At 36.9% G+C, this 17606-nt stretch overlaps 1 protein-coding gene across 1 annotated transcript in view; it reads left to right on the top strand.

The window, feature by feature from the left end:
• The window catches only part of SPAG6 (sperm associated antigen 6), a 34197-nt gene that overhangs the window by 15912 nt on the left and 679 nt on the right, over positions 1–17606 (top strand). The window contains exons 5-10 of the mRNA XM_053970603.1: positions 5496–5701; positions 6551–6724; positions 9111–9263; positions 11606–11797; positions 12957–13073; positions 15793–15938. Coding sequence (XP_053826578.1) covers positions 5496–5701; positions 6551–6724; positions 9111–9263; positions 11606–11797; positions 12957–13073; positions 15793–15938 — 988 coding nt within the window. The remainder of the gene's footprint in view (positions 1–5495; positions 5702–6550; positions 6725–9110; positions 9264–11605; positions 11798–12956; positions 13074–15792; positions 15939–17606) is intronic.

Raw genomic sequence — 17606 nt, 5'->3', positions numbered from 1 at the left:
TTGCCCTTCATGCTATTCACTGCATGAATGCTGATAGAGCTTTAGGGTGATCCAGTTCACTCTGTGACAGGATTGTCTGCAAAGATGCAGGTGATGTGGGGGTATTGAAGACAAAAAATTCCTTGTACAAATTTTTATTCCATGGCTATGAATAATTTATTTGCTGATGGTGAATGGGTGCATACCTTATGTCAATTTACAATGACAATCAGAACAGTGCCCTCAGAAATTAGGTTGAAATTGTGAGTGCTACCAAGCTGCAAGCATCAGGACATAGACAGATCATGAGATGTAATCAGTAAAAGAACCCCGAATGCCAACAAAAGCCCACCAAAAGAGCCCTGAAACAATTGCCCAACTACAATTGCCCAATCCCCCCATTTAGGGGATTTACCTGCCTCTACAACAGTCACAGGATGTCTGTAAAATGATTATTGAAAGTAGAGGAGTTATCCTGAGAAAAGATCACTCTGTGCATCATATGTTTCTTACAATGCTACAAGCATGCCTTTGCAACATGATATTGCTGGAGATGGGATACAGAGATAGAGAAATAGGATACAGAGACTTTCTCTTATCAGTAGCTGGTATTTACTGTTCAAGAAGCTCTGGATTAGACTGAGTTGCTCCTGTTGACAAAATTTGGTGGTCATGATTTTCTGTCATTCACTGTCTGGACAGTCAATTATTATGGACACATAATGCAGCTTTAACTTTATAATTAGACCTGGGTGTGAAATGGTTTTCCCCAGCCACAGAAGGTTTTTCAGTTTCAAAAATTGTTAGTTGAGAACTGGGGCAATAATAAGACAAGAATTTTCTCTCTCCTGAAAAGACTGGGGGATAGGGAGATTTGTTTGTCCCAGCAAGAAAAGTTCAATGATTAGGGCATTTCTCTGGGATTAAAGTCCTGATCTGTGTTAGGCAGGATGTGAACCTCTTAGTGAGTGCAGTCAAAGCCTCCCAGCATTCAATGATAACTGTTTGCAATGGTGAGGATCTCTCTGCTTTTAATCAGAAATTGCATCCATGACTCACTAAAGCTACTTAGAACTGCAGTGTATGTTCCCATGAAAAGACTTCCATTTTGAAAAATTGAGGCTTTCCCCCCTCCCCCCCACCAATGAAAACACACTCTGCTTAGCAAGTTCAATACTGACTTCATATGAAAATCTCTTAAAATGCAGTTCTTCTGGGAACACATGTCTCCAGAATATTTTAGGTAAAGACAAATGTCCCATGAGGTTTCGAGATGCTAGAAATCTTGCCATGTCAGATTGCAAAATTTAGGAACTGCTCTTGCAGTTCTGCTCTTTCGTTCCCTTTGAGCTGAATTTCAGATACTAATCTTACTCCAAAGTGTACAAATCAATATGCTGTGATTTTGCCATTCATTATTTTTACTATTTGGGTTTAAAAAGAAGTGTAAAATATTTAAAATACCATAGATACCATCAGGTTCATGAAAAATATTTTGTAACATTTTACTTACACCATATTCAGTTAAAATGCAAAATTTGAAGTATGCAAATAATTTGGCTTTCCATTTTCTTTGTCTGCATTGGAGGTGTAATTTATTCATTGTCTCATACCTGCTTCAGTATATTGTAAATTGGTAGGAAAACAAAAGTAAACAACACTGTTGATACTGAAGCTTATTGCTAGGAGCAGGATTTTGGTCATTTCCTGTCATACAGTGGACCATAGCTCAGCTTAGAAAGGACCTTGGTAGATCTCTAGTCCAGCTTCCTGCTCAAAGCAGCATCACCTACAAGAACCAGTTCCTCAGCTCTTCAGTGATTTGAGTCTAACCTCCATCTTCCTGATAAAAGGTTTTCCCATTGGTTCCAGTGGAATCCTTAGCACTGTGGTTGTAGAGGCCTGCATAACCCTCGATTTTGAAGTGCAGCCTTTGGGCTACTTGTAGGAATCAGTCTTTCTATGTGGCCATAACATGATGATACAGTCCTCAGAAAAATGCAGTATTGGTGGTTGTTTTGGTCAAAACCTGTTGTTTCCTGTGGATGCACCTGCTACCACAACAAGGTCTGTTTGAGAGCCCTGGTCTGAACTGAAACTTGAATTTCCTTCCAACCAGGGGTTTTGCTGCTGCTCTCCTATGGGGATATTGTCAATATAGTATTGAGCTAGTTTTCTTTCTCTAGGGACAATCTGGATATTCACTTTCTCACCTTCATCTTTTTTACCCTCATCTGGTTTTTATAATCCATGCTATTATTGTCAATGTGATAATATTAGGAGTTTGTTTTGTTTTTTTTTTAACGCCTTAAACTAGTTTAGAATAATCCTGTAAGACTTCCCAATGTTTTCAGTGGGTATGTAGGTAGGATCTTGGCTCCACTTGGCTTTCCCCTCCTCCTGATCACATAAACTCATGATGAGTCTTCAACTTACTTTGAATTAATTTCTTCATCCCTGATGAGTACTTTTGTATTGAGACAAACCAGTGCAACTGTAGTACAACTTCTAGTACTAGAACTGGTGGCATTTCAGACTCCAAAATCTGTCTTTATTAGTCTTTCTTCTACATCCATTTGAGTCTTGTCTGCAGTATCTCCACTTGCTAAAATCTTCCTCGTGTAGATCTGGATGAAAGTGATTAATTTTGGTCAGTTTTGAGCCGTAGTTCTCTTGTGTCTGAGCAAATGAAGTTCAATTTCCTACTTTACTCACATAGGGAGAAGTTCAACTTTATCATTATGTAGTTGTACAGGTTTCTTGAGTTGTATCCCAATGTGAGTTTCCAGCCTGTGGTTTTCATAACCTTCTGTGGAATTAAATGAGGTTCATACATTAGCTTTTCTCTGCTGTCTTTCCCCTCTGCAGCTATGGGTCTTGTCTTTGCCCTTATTATACAACCTTGGCATAGTATTTGGAAGAGTATTTTTGTAATTAGTTTCAGTTATTTTAATTTTTTCTGACTGAATATTTGGTTTTAAAAATTTCTTATTGCCAAGTTTGTTTTTGTCTCTAACTCCTTCTCAGTCTAAATTTTTTTCCACCTCTGTATGTGTTTCTAATTGGATGGCAAAGTTTCATGAATCCTTTGGTATATAATCCACATTAAAGATGTTCTACAAGTAGGAAGATTAATTGTGCCTTTTCTTGAGAATAAAAAAGATTTATAATTTATAATAGAATCATTAATGCTTAGAATTGTAATTTTGGGCTGAATTTGCAGGGAAACAAGATGGGAAATACTGCATTTCCTTTCTTCCCTGCCTCAGCTTTTCTGTTTTTCTGACAGTCTATTTATGACTTGTCTATCTTGACACATGGTCCAGCCCTCCATGTGGTAAGTTATTAGCCGTGAACCTTATAAACACCACTGGAAGAAAAACCATTTAATTACCCATGACCAACAGTAACCATCAGTATTTAAATGATATCAGACTTCTAGCAGCAAGAGCTGATCTAAATTGAATCAGATTTAGTTTGCTCTTTCAAAATATCTTTTACGGTTACTTTTGCACGCCTGAGTGTAGCTGTGACCTGAAAGTATTGCTCTTTCTCTCCCTGCTTGAACTTCATGATTTTAGTTCCTAAGACATCAAAGAACCCATTCTTCCAGCACCGTGTTCCTCTTGACATCAGATTCTTGATTTTAGCATTTCCCAGCACACTGTGGGCAATGGAGCTCTGGTTGGTCTGAAGTTCTGAGGTGCAATCGGAGGGGTTAATCTGGGCTGTTGGTCAGTAGATCACCATGTATTCCACTTGGTCAGTGTACAGCAGCAAAACATGATGTGAAGAAATGGGACATGACTTTTTCCATGAAAAGCTGACTGTAACTTATACTGCTTATATTGATTAGATCCTTTTCAGATTTGTTTTTACATACATTTCAGGTACATTTCGCTTCAGATTTTTAAAACTGAAGATACAGCATTTGAGTTTGTTGAAATCTTACGATATGTGTATTTTGAGGATGCATGCACTACATTTTCAGTCAAATATTTATTTGAAAAAAATAACTTTGTAGAGTTAATTTTACAGATTCACAGAATGTTCTGAATTGGAAGGGACCCACAAGGATCATCAAGCCCAGCTCTTAAGTAAATGGCCTGTACAGGGGTTGAACCCACAGTTTTGCCATTATTAGCACTACTCTCTAGCCAACTAAGCTAATTTCAGGGTATTGTATTAGTTTAAAAATTATTGCATGATTTAATTTTTTGATGTAATATTTATATTTTCTTTAAAATATTATATCGTAAAATAACATACAGTGTAAATATTTGTCTTATCACACGTATTACAGTGTGTGGCTATAACTCACTAATTGAAAACAAATCTGGTCTGGAACATTATTTGGATATTAACAACGTAATGATGACATGACTTACAGATTTCATGAAAAACTATATTAGTCTATGTATATTTAATGAAGTATGCTGTATTTTTCTTAGTATGAAAATCTCTTTATGGATGGACTATAAATCAAAAGCTAAGTTAGAGTCTTGAAATACAACAGCCATATGTTGCCATGGTACTGTAAGTCAAGATAAATGTTAAAGATAATAATGGATATGCATAATAAGGTGTAGCAAAACTGAATGAAGAACCTAATAGATTATTGAATCCCCTATGGTTTTTACCACTTTTTCAACACTATTTTAAAATAGCACAGCTTGGTTATAATATAAATTTTGCATCTGATACCCGGTAATTCTCATTTTAGGACTGTGATTAATGCTGCATACACATAGAGAGCTAATGAATTTCTAATAGTGTAATTTTTGTCCATGTCAGCTAATCACATGCTCAGATTTTTTTTTTTTTTTTGTTTAAGGTGCAGTTAGTTAAGGCTATTGTGCTAATCTCAGACACACAATATCACTGATGATATTTCTCATTTGTCTAATTGTGTATGATAACATTTTCTTGTCATTAAAGTATAAATTCTGTCTCATCCCGTGTACGGTAGCAAAGACTAGCTTTGATCACCAAGTTCCATTTTTGCAATCTTTAATGTAAGAGAAATCTTTTATGTATATTTTTTGTATTTTTGTTTTTGGCATTTGATCTATGCTAATATCTGCTTATCATTTAAAGAGGGTAAAATGCTCTCTAATTAGCCGGTTGATAAAATTTTGGTACTTTGGCTTTCTGTGTTGTTGTTAGCCATGCATAAAATGCTTTCCTATTGATCAGTGTAGAATAGCCAGGGTTTAAACAGCTGACATCTGCTTACTTTAAAAAAAGCAAAAGAAAACAGAATAACAAACCATTTCAGCCTAATCTACCTCAAATGTGTGCATGTAAATGGGGGTCCATCTATTGACCTGCATTCTTTTCAGTTGTGGATTGGTCCACACGGTTTATGAAACCAGGAGGGCTGATTTGAAATGCAGATGTCGAGACAGTGAACTACACCCTCCCCTTTTTCCTTTGCTGTATCTGTCAGGGTGAAAAATGGCTTGCACAAGGGTCAGTCACCCATACTCACTTAATTACTTTCCTTGGACCTACAGAACTGTCACAAGCTGTGGTGGATGCAGGCGCTGTTCCTCTTTTAGTGCTCTGTATCCAGGAGCCAGAAATTGCTTTAAAAAGGATTGCTGCCTCAACTCTCAGTGATATTTCAAAGCATTCTCCAGAGTTAGCACAGACAGTAGTGGATGCAGGAGCTATCGCTCACTTAGCTCAGATGATCCCGAACCCTGATGCTAAACTGAAGGTACATTTAATTTTTTTTTTATCTCCATTATACCAGTCATTACTTGAGATTGAATCGAAGACACGGATGTGCATATTTATTTAGAAGCTCTTGGTTTGGGTATTAACAAAATGTAACTATGTAGTTAGTGACAAAGAGTTCTGCGCATATTTACAAATTTAGATACTGGATATAAACTGCAGCTCTGTGAGGAACAGCTAAACTAATCTTTAAAGTGAGAAGTATGGGGTTTTTTAGAAATATATAGTATATGAAGAATGCAACAGATACTTTTAATAGGTAAGATTTGCACATTTCAGTTACAAAAAAGGTTTTGCATACTAAAGATTATACGATAAGCCAGTTAATAGCGAACTTATTGTATTTTAGAATGTACTATCTGATGTGAATGGCTGTTGTCAAAGGTTTAATCACTAGCGTTTAACTGACAAAAATTTTGTTTATTATAAATTTTCTGTCTTACTCTACCAAACAGAAGACAACATAAAAATCCCATTAAAATTTCTTAATATAAGATCTGACAGATCCAATTTATACAAATAAAAATACTTTCTATAGATTTTAGTAAATTTTAAATTACAGTTTTAAATGGTGTGTATACATATGTATTTTTAATACAGACAAGCTTGAATGGGATAAAACAAAAGACAAACTTTTATTCAGGAACCAGTGAATGTTCTGTGCCATTATATTTGTGCATGAATTGACTCAGTGAATTGTAAAATAGCTGTAATTGTTTTCCCTATCCTGCTTTGTTTTCCTTGATGCAATAGATTTTTGTGTGCAGGGGGAGTGTGTATTGTGGGATGTTTGTATACTATTGATTTTATAACAATTTTTATTTACTAGCGTCAGGTGCTGTCAGCTCTAAGCCAAATAGCAAAGCATTCAGTGGAACTTGCAGAGTTGGTGGTTGAAGCAGAAATTTTCCCAGTTGTGCTCACATGCCTGAAGGACTCAGATGAATATGTCAAGAAAAATGGTGCAACTTTAATTAGAGAGATAGCAAAGCATACGCCTGAGGTAAAACCTTGAAAATGCAAATACAAGGTCATATCATTAGATTTTACACTTTAAATAAAATACAGGATTATTCTGTCATTTGCTTTTCGAAAGGGAGGGCAAATGGCTGTTTGGCATGTTCATTGGAAAATATGGAAATGCTGATATTATGAGATGTGTATTGAATATGAATTGGGTTAGGAAACTGGGAGTCATAAAATGTATACCTAGCTACTTCATTCTATGAGATATCAGCACAGAGAGGGAATTCTTGGCTGACAGTACTGTCAGTCCTAGATATTAAAAATATTATGAGAAAAGCCTCACAGAAGTCATGATACCAGCTAATAAATTGCAAGATCATCCTTTAACAATAATAGATGGTGTGTGTCTTCTTAAAAATCTTCAGGGGTGCTGGAATCACATTTTAATTATTTTTCCAATGACAGTGAAGGTAAAAAATTCTCTTATTTATTATCAACCGGATGGTAACTTGAGTTTGTAATTTGAGTTTGAGCATTTACAGTGTTTTTGCCCATAGGAAGGTGGGGATGTTTGGCAAAGTCAATACAAAATAAATAGGAAAACCATATAATTATAACTATGGTAATCTGCCAGACCACAGAGATAATTAAAAGGCTCTAAATATGACTTTGGAATGAAATATAAGCCATGTATTTGTGGAACACACTAATGCTGAGTATAGTAATTTCAAAATTGTGATGCTAACTTAACAACTGAAAAGTGTTTGAACATGAATATTGTGCAGTTTCTTCAGCCTGCCAGTCTTTAAACTGGTGATAAAAGTTTACAGTCTTGGCACATTTCCTGCTTTCTCTCTGTACCTCATAGGCAATACAACTTCACTTCCTCAAAAAAGTAAAGAAATTATCATTATCAAAAGGGGGCCCTAGAGTTAGAAGCCAGAGACCAAACTCAGGATTGCAGGTAAAGTTAGAAGAGCTTCTGGCACCGCCAGATCCTCCATGCAAGAGGAACTGGCCATGCTAGCAGCTCTCCAAGGAAGCACTAGGAAGCATCTTGGTGACTCCCAATGGGAAGTCACAATCTGTGTCTGACTTAGAGTGACAGAGATGGATAGAGATGACTGTCCAGCTCTGGGAACTCTATTCAAGCAATGCATGTTGCAGTGGAGACAGGCTGGCAAATGATATTTCTAGAGGACTTGGCTGTGTCATTTGAGACTCATGGCTTTTGGATCTCAACTCTCTAGCTGCATATGCAGTAAAATTAATGTGAAGGTCAGCAGCAGAGGGACTTAGAGCAAGGGCTGAGGGACATGGCAGGAGCTCTGCACATCCAGGTGCGCATGGCTGTGTCCAGATGTAGGACAGGGTTGCCACTGGCTGTAATTCACAATCATGTGAACAGATTTTCCTAAGTACTAACTGAAAGTTTCATCTGGCTGTTTCATGAAGAAAACAATCCCCTTTTAAAGGCTCTAAGACAAAGGTGGATTTCATATTTATAGAAATCAACTGGATTGGGAATTCATGTGCCTCAGTTTTGTTCATTTAATTTTGACTTTTAAGGACACATTCCTTTTGCTTTGGAATGTGTAGGGAGAATGGGATATACCTAAAAATGTGGAAGAATATAATAATAATTATAATATGAAATAATTTTGATTTCTGTGCACTATTGATACCATACATATTCTACTGCTGTCCCTCAAGTGATGTGACAGGTTTTCTTTTGGTAGAAACCCATGTTGCATAGCTTGATTATCATTTATAAGCAAGACTATGTAATTTGGCATTCTGGGGCAGACTCCATTACCCATCAAGTGTGTTCCCTGGACACTTCCCTCAGAGCATGCTAACATTGCAGAATGGTGCAGCCCAAGTAGGTTTTGCACATCCAGAACAGTTGTCCTTGGCTTCAAGCCTCGGTGTGAGGATCCAAAAGGGATTTTATGCCACAGAAGTAATTTAGAATGCAGGTGAGAGGAGGAATGGGCCTTTGCCTCTGTCACTTCACAGAACATAGGATGTTAGTTTGGGAATGAGGGGCCAGCCACTAGGATGAAACAGTATCTGGCTCATTAGGTGCATCTTCAAGATCAGTCATGTGATAGGCTGTCATTTGCACATTTATCTGGTGTATGATGATGGAGTTGAGAATATGCCATTCCTCGTTATACATCATCAAGGATTCAGAACTCTGATTTCCTTGCAGTAAAGTCAATCAAAAACACAGTAGCAAATTAGCCTCGTTCCTGAAAACTTGATGCTGCACTTAGCTCCCAGCAGTCTGTATGATACATCACTCTTATTCCAGCTTTATTTTGTAAAATAGGAGCAATACATTACAAGGCTTTTCTGATGTGGTTCTTTTTGCCTGTTGATTCTTCAGAGTATCTAATCTCTTCTGTTTATCTTTTCAGCTTTCACAGTTTATAGTAAATTCAGGCGGAGTTGCTGCTGTGGTTGATTGTATTGGCAGCTGCAGAGGGACTGTCAGACTGCCTGGCATCATGACACTTGGTTATGTGGCGGCTCATTCGGAGAACCTGTCAATGGCAGTGATTGTCTCCAAGGTTAGCTATCACTTTGTTGCCTTCCTGTAGTTCTTCAGCAGTATTCTTTGGTACAGATACAAATTAACATAGGCAGAGAATGTATTTTGTGACAGGATTATATACTTGCTCTCGATGAATGCACTTTCTCCTAGTATTGCTGCTTTCTATGACTGAAATTCTGTAGCAACCTGATAAAAGGGTGTCTTTATGGTGTTAAACCTTTTACAAAACATCGTGGATTAGTTGGTATAACACTGCTTGATTTTTCCGTGTTGCAATTGCATGAGTACAGAAAATAAGTCACTGAATTTCTGTAGTCTGCTTCCTCTTAAAATGTGTGTTTGTGGCTGCATCGAAAGCTTCTTTGGAACAACTGTGTTTAATGGCGTCCTCTTCATTGTACAAGCCTGGCTCTGCTGGTACTGCTGGAGTATCTTGCTACAGCGATTTTCAGACTTGAAAAGAGCTCAGTTTCTTATGTAATGTAGCTTGATTCAGTTGTGCAAGTGACATTTCAAATGAGTAAAGTTATACATTTTCAAGTTTAAATAAATTCTGCTGAGCAATGATTTAGAAGAGGGAGAAATTGCAATGTTTGCAATAGGTGAAATTAGTGTCTGGCTTAGTAGTCTGATGTAAATAATGCTAATTTAATGACAGAAGGAAGGAAACAGTTTCACTATCATTTTGGATCCGTTTTCACACTATGTCAGTCATTTAAAACCTATGTATGAGTGGAGCAACAAAACAGTATAAATAAAGGAACAGAAATGTCTTCTAGTAGAAATGCAAGTTGAAAAATGGTAGTTGTTATAACATAATATAGTATGCAGGGAAAGTAGGAGTGATCAAAAAAATGCTCTTCTGTATTTTAAAACTAAACAAATAGATACTTTTTTCTTGCCATCTCTGGAGGCCCTTCTTCTCTGGATGTGTCTCTCTTTCCACTTTTAGGGATGCTTAGAGCAAATATGCTCCTGCTTTTGAGTGCTTGACATTAAGTGGGATGAAACCAGGATTAAGTTCTGGAGGAAGCCCCTAAGTTAGAATTTTGAATAATAATAATGATTCCTATCCTAACTGAATGGAACTGCTGTGAGAGCTGCTGGAGGCATCTGGGCAAACTTTGATCAACTGAAATATGTTAATGAATGATCTACAAAAGAAATAATAATAAACCCAAATAAACCCAAAACCCATTACAAAAAGAAAAGCTGCTTCAGGGGAAATTAAGCTTGTGGAGTGGTACATAGTGCTGAGGACGGGGCTTGGTAAACTGGAACCATTTGAAAGAAATGCACTGTGGCATAACCATATGCAGTTAGACACTGATGATATTATGATGTAAAGTGATAGTTCCATTCCATGGTACTCTAACCTGGAAAGGATGGATTTCGAACAATGATTTTTGGGATCATACTGGACAAACACTTCATTGTGGTCTTCCTCTGTAATGCAGTGGCAAAAAAACCCCCACAATTTAGTCCTTTGTGGTATGAAAGAATAGAAGATGAAGCATTATTGGAAAAGAAAAGTTAATCTATTTGTTTTAGTAATATGTATATACACTGTCTGTATTTGAAAAGTATATTGGGGAAAAACCCAAAACAACAAAGCAGAAAACTGTGCAGAAAAGAGTAAAGAAGGATTCATGGGATGGAGAAAAAGGTTTTTTAGATAGAGGTTTAGTAGCCTTGCCTTACCTAAAGTAGCACGGAATGTTTCCTGTTGGAGTGTTTTGGCATAAAGTACCAGATACTAAGTAGTTCTGGAGAAAGTATAAAGGCCCTGAAGCGGAATAACTTTTATAACAGCTGGATGTGGGACCTCCATCTCTTGATGTCTGTAAATCAAGAGTTGAAACCCTTCTGGAAGTAATTGGGTGAGTCAAACATGAACTACTGGACTCAAGAAGAGGTTGATAAGTTGAAATTTAGTCCTGTGGATAGTAAAAAAGGAAAGAGTCAGTGATTGAGCCCTTCTGGTCTTAAACTGACAACATAGTTTCATAAGCACTCAAATTCTTTTATTTTCAGTCTGAGAAAAACTGCCACCTTTATTCAGTACAGCCTGAATTATGTTGTGTGTTCTTTTTATACCTTAAATTTGCATGTTTGTTCAAACCGCTTTCTCACTTAGAACATTGAATCTGTTTCTTTTTAACTATATTTATTAAGATTTATTAAGAATTATTGCTAACTATGATGCTGTAAAAGTATGACACCACTAGCATGCATCCTCTTACAGCTTTTTTTAGAAGAGTATAAGTAGAGAAACATTTTCTAACTATCTGTATCTGTTTTGCATTGTCGTTCCCTGGTCTACATTTGTAAAGATTGTGCTTTTGATTAATGCTACAGGGAATACCACCACTGTGTGTCTGCTTGATAGAAGAACATGAAGATCATATTAAGGCAGCAGCTGCTTGGGCATTGGGACAGATTGGAAGACACACTGCTGAGCATGCACGTCATGTTGCAGTAGCAAACGTGCTGCCCACACTGCTCGATATTTTTGTGGACACATGCAGCTCAGAAGATCTTAAAGCTAAAGCAAGTAGATCTGTAGTATTTGCAGTGTGTTATATTCATTGTAATCAATTTAAGTGCTTAAAAACTACTAAATTATATGTGTTTTAATTGATGCTCACTGAGTCACAGCTTTCCTAGGTGCAGTGTCTGAAGGCTGTGTCACTTATTAGGGGACTGGCTGGTCCTAATGCATGTGCATATATGGTGTATACCAAATCATATGCTACAGCCACCACAGCAAATCCCGTATTTTTTTCCCAGTTTAGATCAGAGTTGCATAGACCCATATTGCTGTAATTTCTTGCGACTCATTTCTAATTATCCACTTCTTTTTTTGCAAGTGTAAGCTCTTGTAGAAAATATTTCAGTCCTTGTAATAATTTTGCCTACACTTTTATTATTATAATAAAACTGTAACAGCTAATCAAGGCTCTGCTCTTTAAAACATGCAGCTGCCCATATTTAGGGCCTTTCCTTGTGTGGGAGCCAGTAGAGTTGCAGTTTAGTAAAGTGTATTTCTGAGCAACAGTAAAAGTGTTAAAGGGCAGGATATGATCTTCCATGTTGCACTATGCTTCTGTACATTCCACTGAAACACCACATTCCATGTAAAGTACCTTTTATATAGTAATTTCCAGTAGTCCCAAAAATATTGAAGCCAAATTAGCTGTACCTGTAATCCTGCCCAAGAAGGTCACTACTGCTTGTATCAGTCAACATTGAGTTTGTTTTCAGAAATATGCACCAATGCACAATTGTTTCACTCTCTCTTTTCCCCGCTGCCTGGACAGTACTGCACTTTGCTATCCCAGACCAGCAGCCTCTCCTAGTAAGCCACTTCTAATACACAGTCTTTTAAAATATGTTTTGATTTAACTTTCTTATTATATTAGAGTACTTCAATTAACCTAAAGGGTCTACTCCAGCTTTCATTATAGTCAAAGGAAAATTGTCATTGCTTTGACTGTAGATAACATAATAATAATATGATGCACTGTAGGTTTTGAGGTTTAATAAATCTAAGTAGAGAATTGATTCTTCATTAAGTGACCTGATAGATATCATAGTTTCTATTCAGAAATTGCTCATTGAAAATTTGCTTTTTTGATCAGACTTCAGTGATATATATGAATTCTTGTTGTTTTTGTTGATACCTTACTTTTATTTTGCATTTCAATAGACTAAGAAAGCCTTAAAGAACATTCTTCAGAAATGCACGTATCTTCCAGCACTTGAACCACTGCTTCATGAGGCCCCTCCCAGTATTATGAAGCTTATTATTGGGCAGTTTAGTAAGGTAAGAAAAGGCTCTTCTTGGTGAGTAATATGTTAATTGCTAATTGTTTCCCATTTGGCCACTCTAAAGGTGTCCTTGTTTTCTCAGGATCCTCAAGCATCCACATCCAAAGCAGTTTGGATCCTGTTCTTTTGTCTTATACAGCTGGATACTGTTTCATTTGGAATCTGCCATAATTCATCCTAAGACTGGGAAAACAGTTTCTTATAAGCAAGGTGTTTTTTTCTTCCTTGCCTCTTGAGATTAAGTGGAATATTAACTCACGTGCAAATATTTTCACTGAGCCAATGTATCACATAAATCCCAGTCACATCTGTTTTAGATAAACTACAAGCTGTCTGTACAGCAGTGACTTAAGTCAGATATTTTACAATAATATAAGGCTTCGCTTCTTTTATCCTGATTAATTTTCAATCGCAAATAAGTGTGAAAATTCCAAATCTTTTTTCATCCCTCTCAAAATTTTGCAAGTTAGTTGTTAAATATGTTGTTGATTTGAATACAGCATGTAAAAGTGATACAATTTATTAAAAATATTTAAAATTTGTAAGTAATTGCTAACTAATTGGGAGACTTTCAGTGTCTGTCATATTCAGCTTGTGTTGGGAATCCTGTTCAGCTGTAGACTGTGTTTTGTGCAATACTCTACAGTATAACCTGTTAGCAGGGTATACCAAGCTCTGTTGGTGAGATATTCTTTCTGGAAATGGCCAAGTAAAACAGTCTTGATGCTCAATTCTGATTATGTCAGATCTGGAAGCACTGCTGTTAGTAGTGCAGATTTCTGATTACATTGCCACAGTTTAATTTGTCCTGTCTTCTTGGTAAGGCTGTTCAAAGGCTGGAGATTTGCACAGAATCCAGTCCCTTTTGCTTCTTCTTTCTGACTGGAGCTCTTAATCAGCCAAGTGCATAGCAATTGGTTATCCAGTGTGTATTTGAATGTTGCTTGCTATTTAAATGTGCCCTTCATATCAGCTGATACTTTGTTTTGTTTCATTTTTCTCCTTTGCCTATACATTATTAAACTATGCTTATCTGGCATTTGCTCTTCTGAAGTATACTCTTAAGTTCTCTGTAGTAAAGGCATTTTTCTCTCCTGTACCATAGCTTGGGAATTTCCTATTCTTAGAGCTGTGGTCTGTTACTTCTGTGGGCTTATTTATGGCACAGTAAAAGCCTGATTACCAAGCTGTGCTTCAAAATGGGGTGCTATTTGCTTTTCATGCTGGACTGTGCATTTTAGCAATAACGTTTTCAGAGTTTGTGCAGTTCTGTGCTGTCTCAGGTTGGACTGGGGGAAGAGACTGTGTCTTAGAGGTGCTCTCTCTCTTTAGGGCCCCTTCCCAGAGAGTTTTCTGCTGTCTTATCCAGCCTGGAAGTCACACTGCGGAGGAGGAAGGCAGGGAAAGGGCCATATCCTGTCTCCTTGCTAGTTCCTCCTTGGCAGTTCTTGTTGTGGGAGATATGTGAAAACAGACGTCTGTTCAGTTCCCACAATGAAAAGAATCACAGTTGTTCCTGACACTTCTGTGGAGCATATAATAGAGAGAAGTCTTTGTGTTCTCCTGCTTTTTCTTTACCTGTCTGTTGATTCTGTACAGCCTAGAGGAACCGCAGAAATGAAGGTTGTTTGCCTATATGCATAGAAGAAATTATGTTCTTTTTCTTCATCCTTTTAGGCATTCCTTTCCTCATTTGAGGCTCTTGTTTTACACTGAAATACAGTCAAATTTATGGCTTAATGTCTGACCAGTGTGGAAGCTTACAAAATGCTTTTGCCCTCATAATCTGTAACTCTCAGAGTTGATTTTAAACACATCTGGTTTTGCTGTAGATGCAGCTGACATCTTGCATTATCTTTCTATCTGTTTTTTTTCTCTACTTTTTTTTTTTAATAATATTGCAGCCCTATGGGCCTATGGACTACATGCTGTCATTCTCCCTTGCCTGGCCCAGCCCCCACCTCCCTCCCTTCATTCCTCCCTCCCTCCCTCCCTGCCATCCTCTGGACAGAGCTGCGTATTGGCATCACTCAGGGAGCACAGAATGTTATTGTCTGATCATTTCTGCTTCTCATCCCCTTTGGCTGCAGAATCTTCACGTTTTTGCTTTGTGTGTGTGTTTGTAAAAGGCTTCCATGGCTACACAGTGTGTTAAAGGATTTTAATATCTAGGAATTTAATAGTAGCATGTAATGCTTCAAGGCTGTATTGTTCACTTGCAACAATTCTCAGTATTGTTTTCATGCACTAATCTATACTAGATCATTATAATGATATAAAATTCAGCTCTACAATTAAACTGTGGGAATTGACATAAAAGACCTGAATAACTTGGTTTAAGTGGAACAGATGTGTTGTTATTCCATGTTAGTGTTCTGTTTTGATTATCTATTTATTCTTCACAATCTTACTGTCTCTGTAGGAATAACTCAAGAAATATTATTTATGTAAGGATAAATATTAAATTCATTATTTTATATATGTTATGTATTAAAGTTCATGATAAATTATGTTGTAATTATAAAGGGCTGGTTTCTGGTTTTTTTTTTCCCCCGATACAGCTGGGTATTATAATACAGTAGTCATTGCAGATGTTGTTTCTCTGATTTTCCATTTTATTTGTCCTCTGAATTAAAAACAACTAAGCAATATATAAGCCTAGTAGCATACAGATTAATTCAAAAGAATTTTTTTATGTACTATTCTGTGTATAGGTGTTACCACATGATAGTAAAGCACGTCGTCTCTTTGTAACAACTGGTGGACTTAAAAAGGTTCAAGAAATAAAAGCAGAACCTGGATCACTTCTTCAGGAATATATCAACACTATTAACAATTGCTATCCAGAGGAAATAGTAAGGTAGGGAAAATTAAATTTAAAGAATTCATACTTGTAACATTGTTAGATATTTTTCACAGGAACAACACAAAGGAAGGATTTAAAATAGTGATTTAACTCCTATGTGAATTTTGGTTTTAGTAAAACCAAAGCGTAACATTTGGTTAATTGCCCCAGAGGTAACACAACCTCTGGACACATACATTAGAACATTTTCTCTTTTTGTATTTGGAATCAAATTTTTTTGTCTGTCAACAAAGCCCAAATAATCAGGGTCTTGCAGGAAAGTGTGACGAAAAGTCAGTCCTGCACTGCCCAGATGGACTCTTAAGTCCTCAGTACAACCACTCATATTTATGAATGTCTGTGGGATATTTATTTTGGTAACTTATTTGTGGATTACTTAGGCTCCAAAATACAGGTATTGGTAAATCTTTGGTTGCATCCTTGACTTTCATAATACTGTGTCTGAACTAGAGTATTCAGAGGCTCCTTTGAAACTTCCTGTGATGTACAGAGGGTCCAGAGGCTCTCCTGCACAGTTGGTCTGCCCACAGCTGCCCTTCCTCCCTGAGCCTCATCACAAGGCTTAAGTGTTATATAAAAGGACCATACACCAGCTGTCTGCACCAAGTTGAACTTTGCCCTTAATGAATACAGAAACACTATTAAATAGCTTACAGTCAAAATGTCACCATCCTAAATTGTAATAATGAGAGAAATGCCCTCCTAGATTCTAGATATCCATTTACCAGTCCTTCACTCCATCAACACATCAGAAGGTTGTTGTACTCATGTACTCCCTCTACAGGCTCTGAAAATCTGCATCATCAATTTTAATTATAGCAGCAGAGTTCTTCAGCTAATAGTAGCTAGAAACTAAGTCTCACAAAATGAAGCCCTGTTTATCTCCACAAAGAAAAGCCAGTGGCTGTCAAATGGGTAAAAGCAAAGTCATAAAGAAATTTTATTCTGCAGCTAGTACTTCAGATGGAAAGAGGAATTTGTTTATGCTTTTCTGGATATTAATAATGTTTTTTGTTATAGCTATTTTTTCCCCCTGTAAATGAAAAAAGGTTACTCATCTAGCCTGGGATGTAATAAAGGAAAAGGCCCCTCCGAGCATCTCTTGCTTGCCTGTATGTGCTTCTGCCTGATGTTGGTTGTGCTGCCTGAGGCACAGCAGCTATGATAGAATCCAGCTCTGGGTTTGTCCTGGAGACCTGTTATTTTAGGCTTTTTGCAGACTGTATACAGTAATGCATTGGGAAGTTAGCTTTACAAATCACAGAATTAATATGAAGTTTAAAAAGAGTTTAATTATGCAGAAATTATTCAGAAAAATGAAAATTAACAAGGTAAATAGATTTTCCTTCAAGGGAAAGCACTGGGGATTTTTTTTTTTTTTGAGTATATTTTAGGCCTACATTACATGGAGGTGTGTTCTCTCTTTATAGTTGAAGCTTTCAGGGCTCAGAGGTGGCAATTCACATGCCTACAAAACTAGAAATATACTGAGATGTATGTTTTTAGAATAATACAGTATTAAATTTCAGATACTCTTAACCTGGAAAACAAGAACTAAATGCAGCTTTGATGCTTGCATATTGGATGCATGTAGTTGGTCCATTGTGGAAAGCCAGTTGAATGACAGCAGGACAAAAATGGCACCATAGAGTCCTACTCTAA

The sequence above is a fragment of the Vidua macroura genome, chromosome 1 (assembly GCF_024509145.1).
Source record: "Vidua macroura isolate BioBank_ID:100142 chromosome 1, ASM2450914v1, whole genome shotgun sequence".
In the NCBI taxonomy this organism is placed as follows: Eukaryota; Metazoa; Chordata; class Aves; order Passeriformes; family Viduidae; genus Vidua; species Vidua macroura.
Note: the sequence above shows the minus strand (reverse complement) of the source record. Positions and strands in the feature narration are given on the sequence as shown.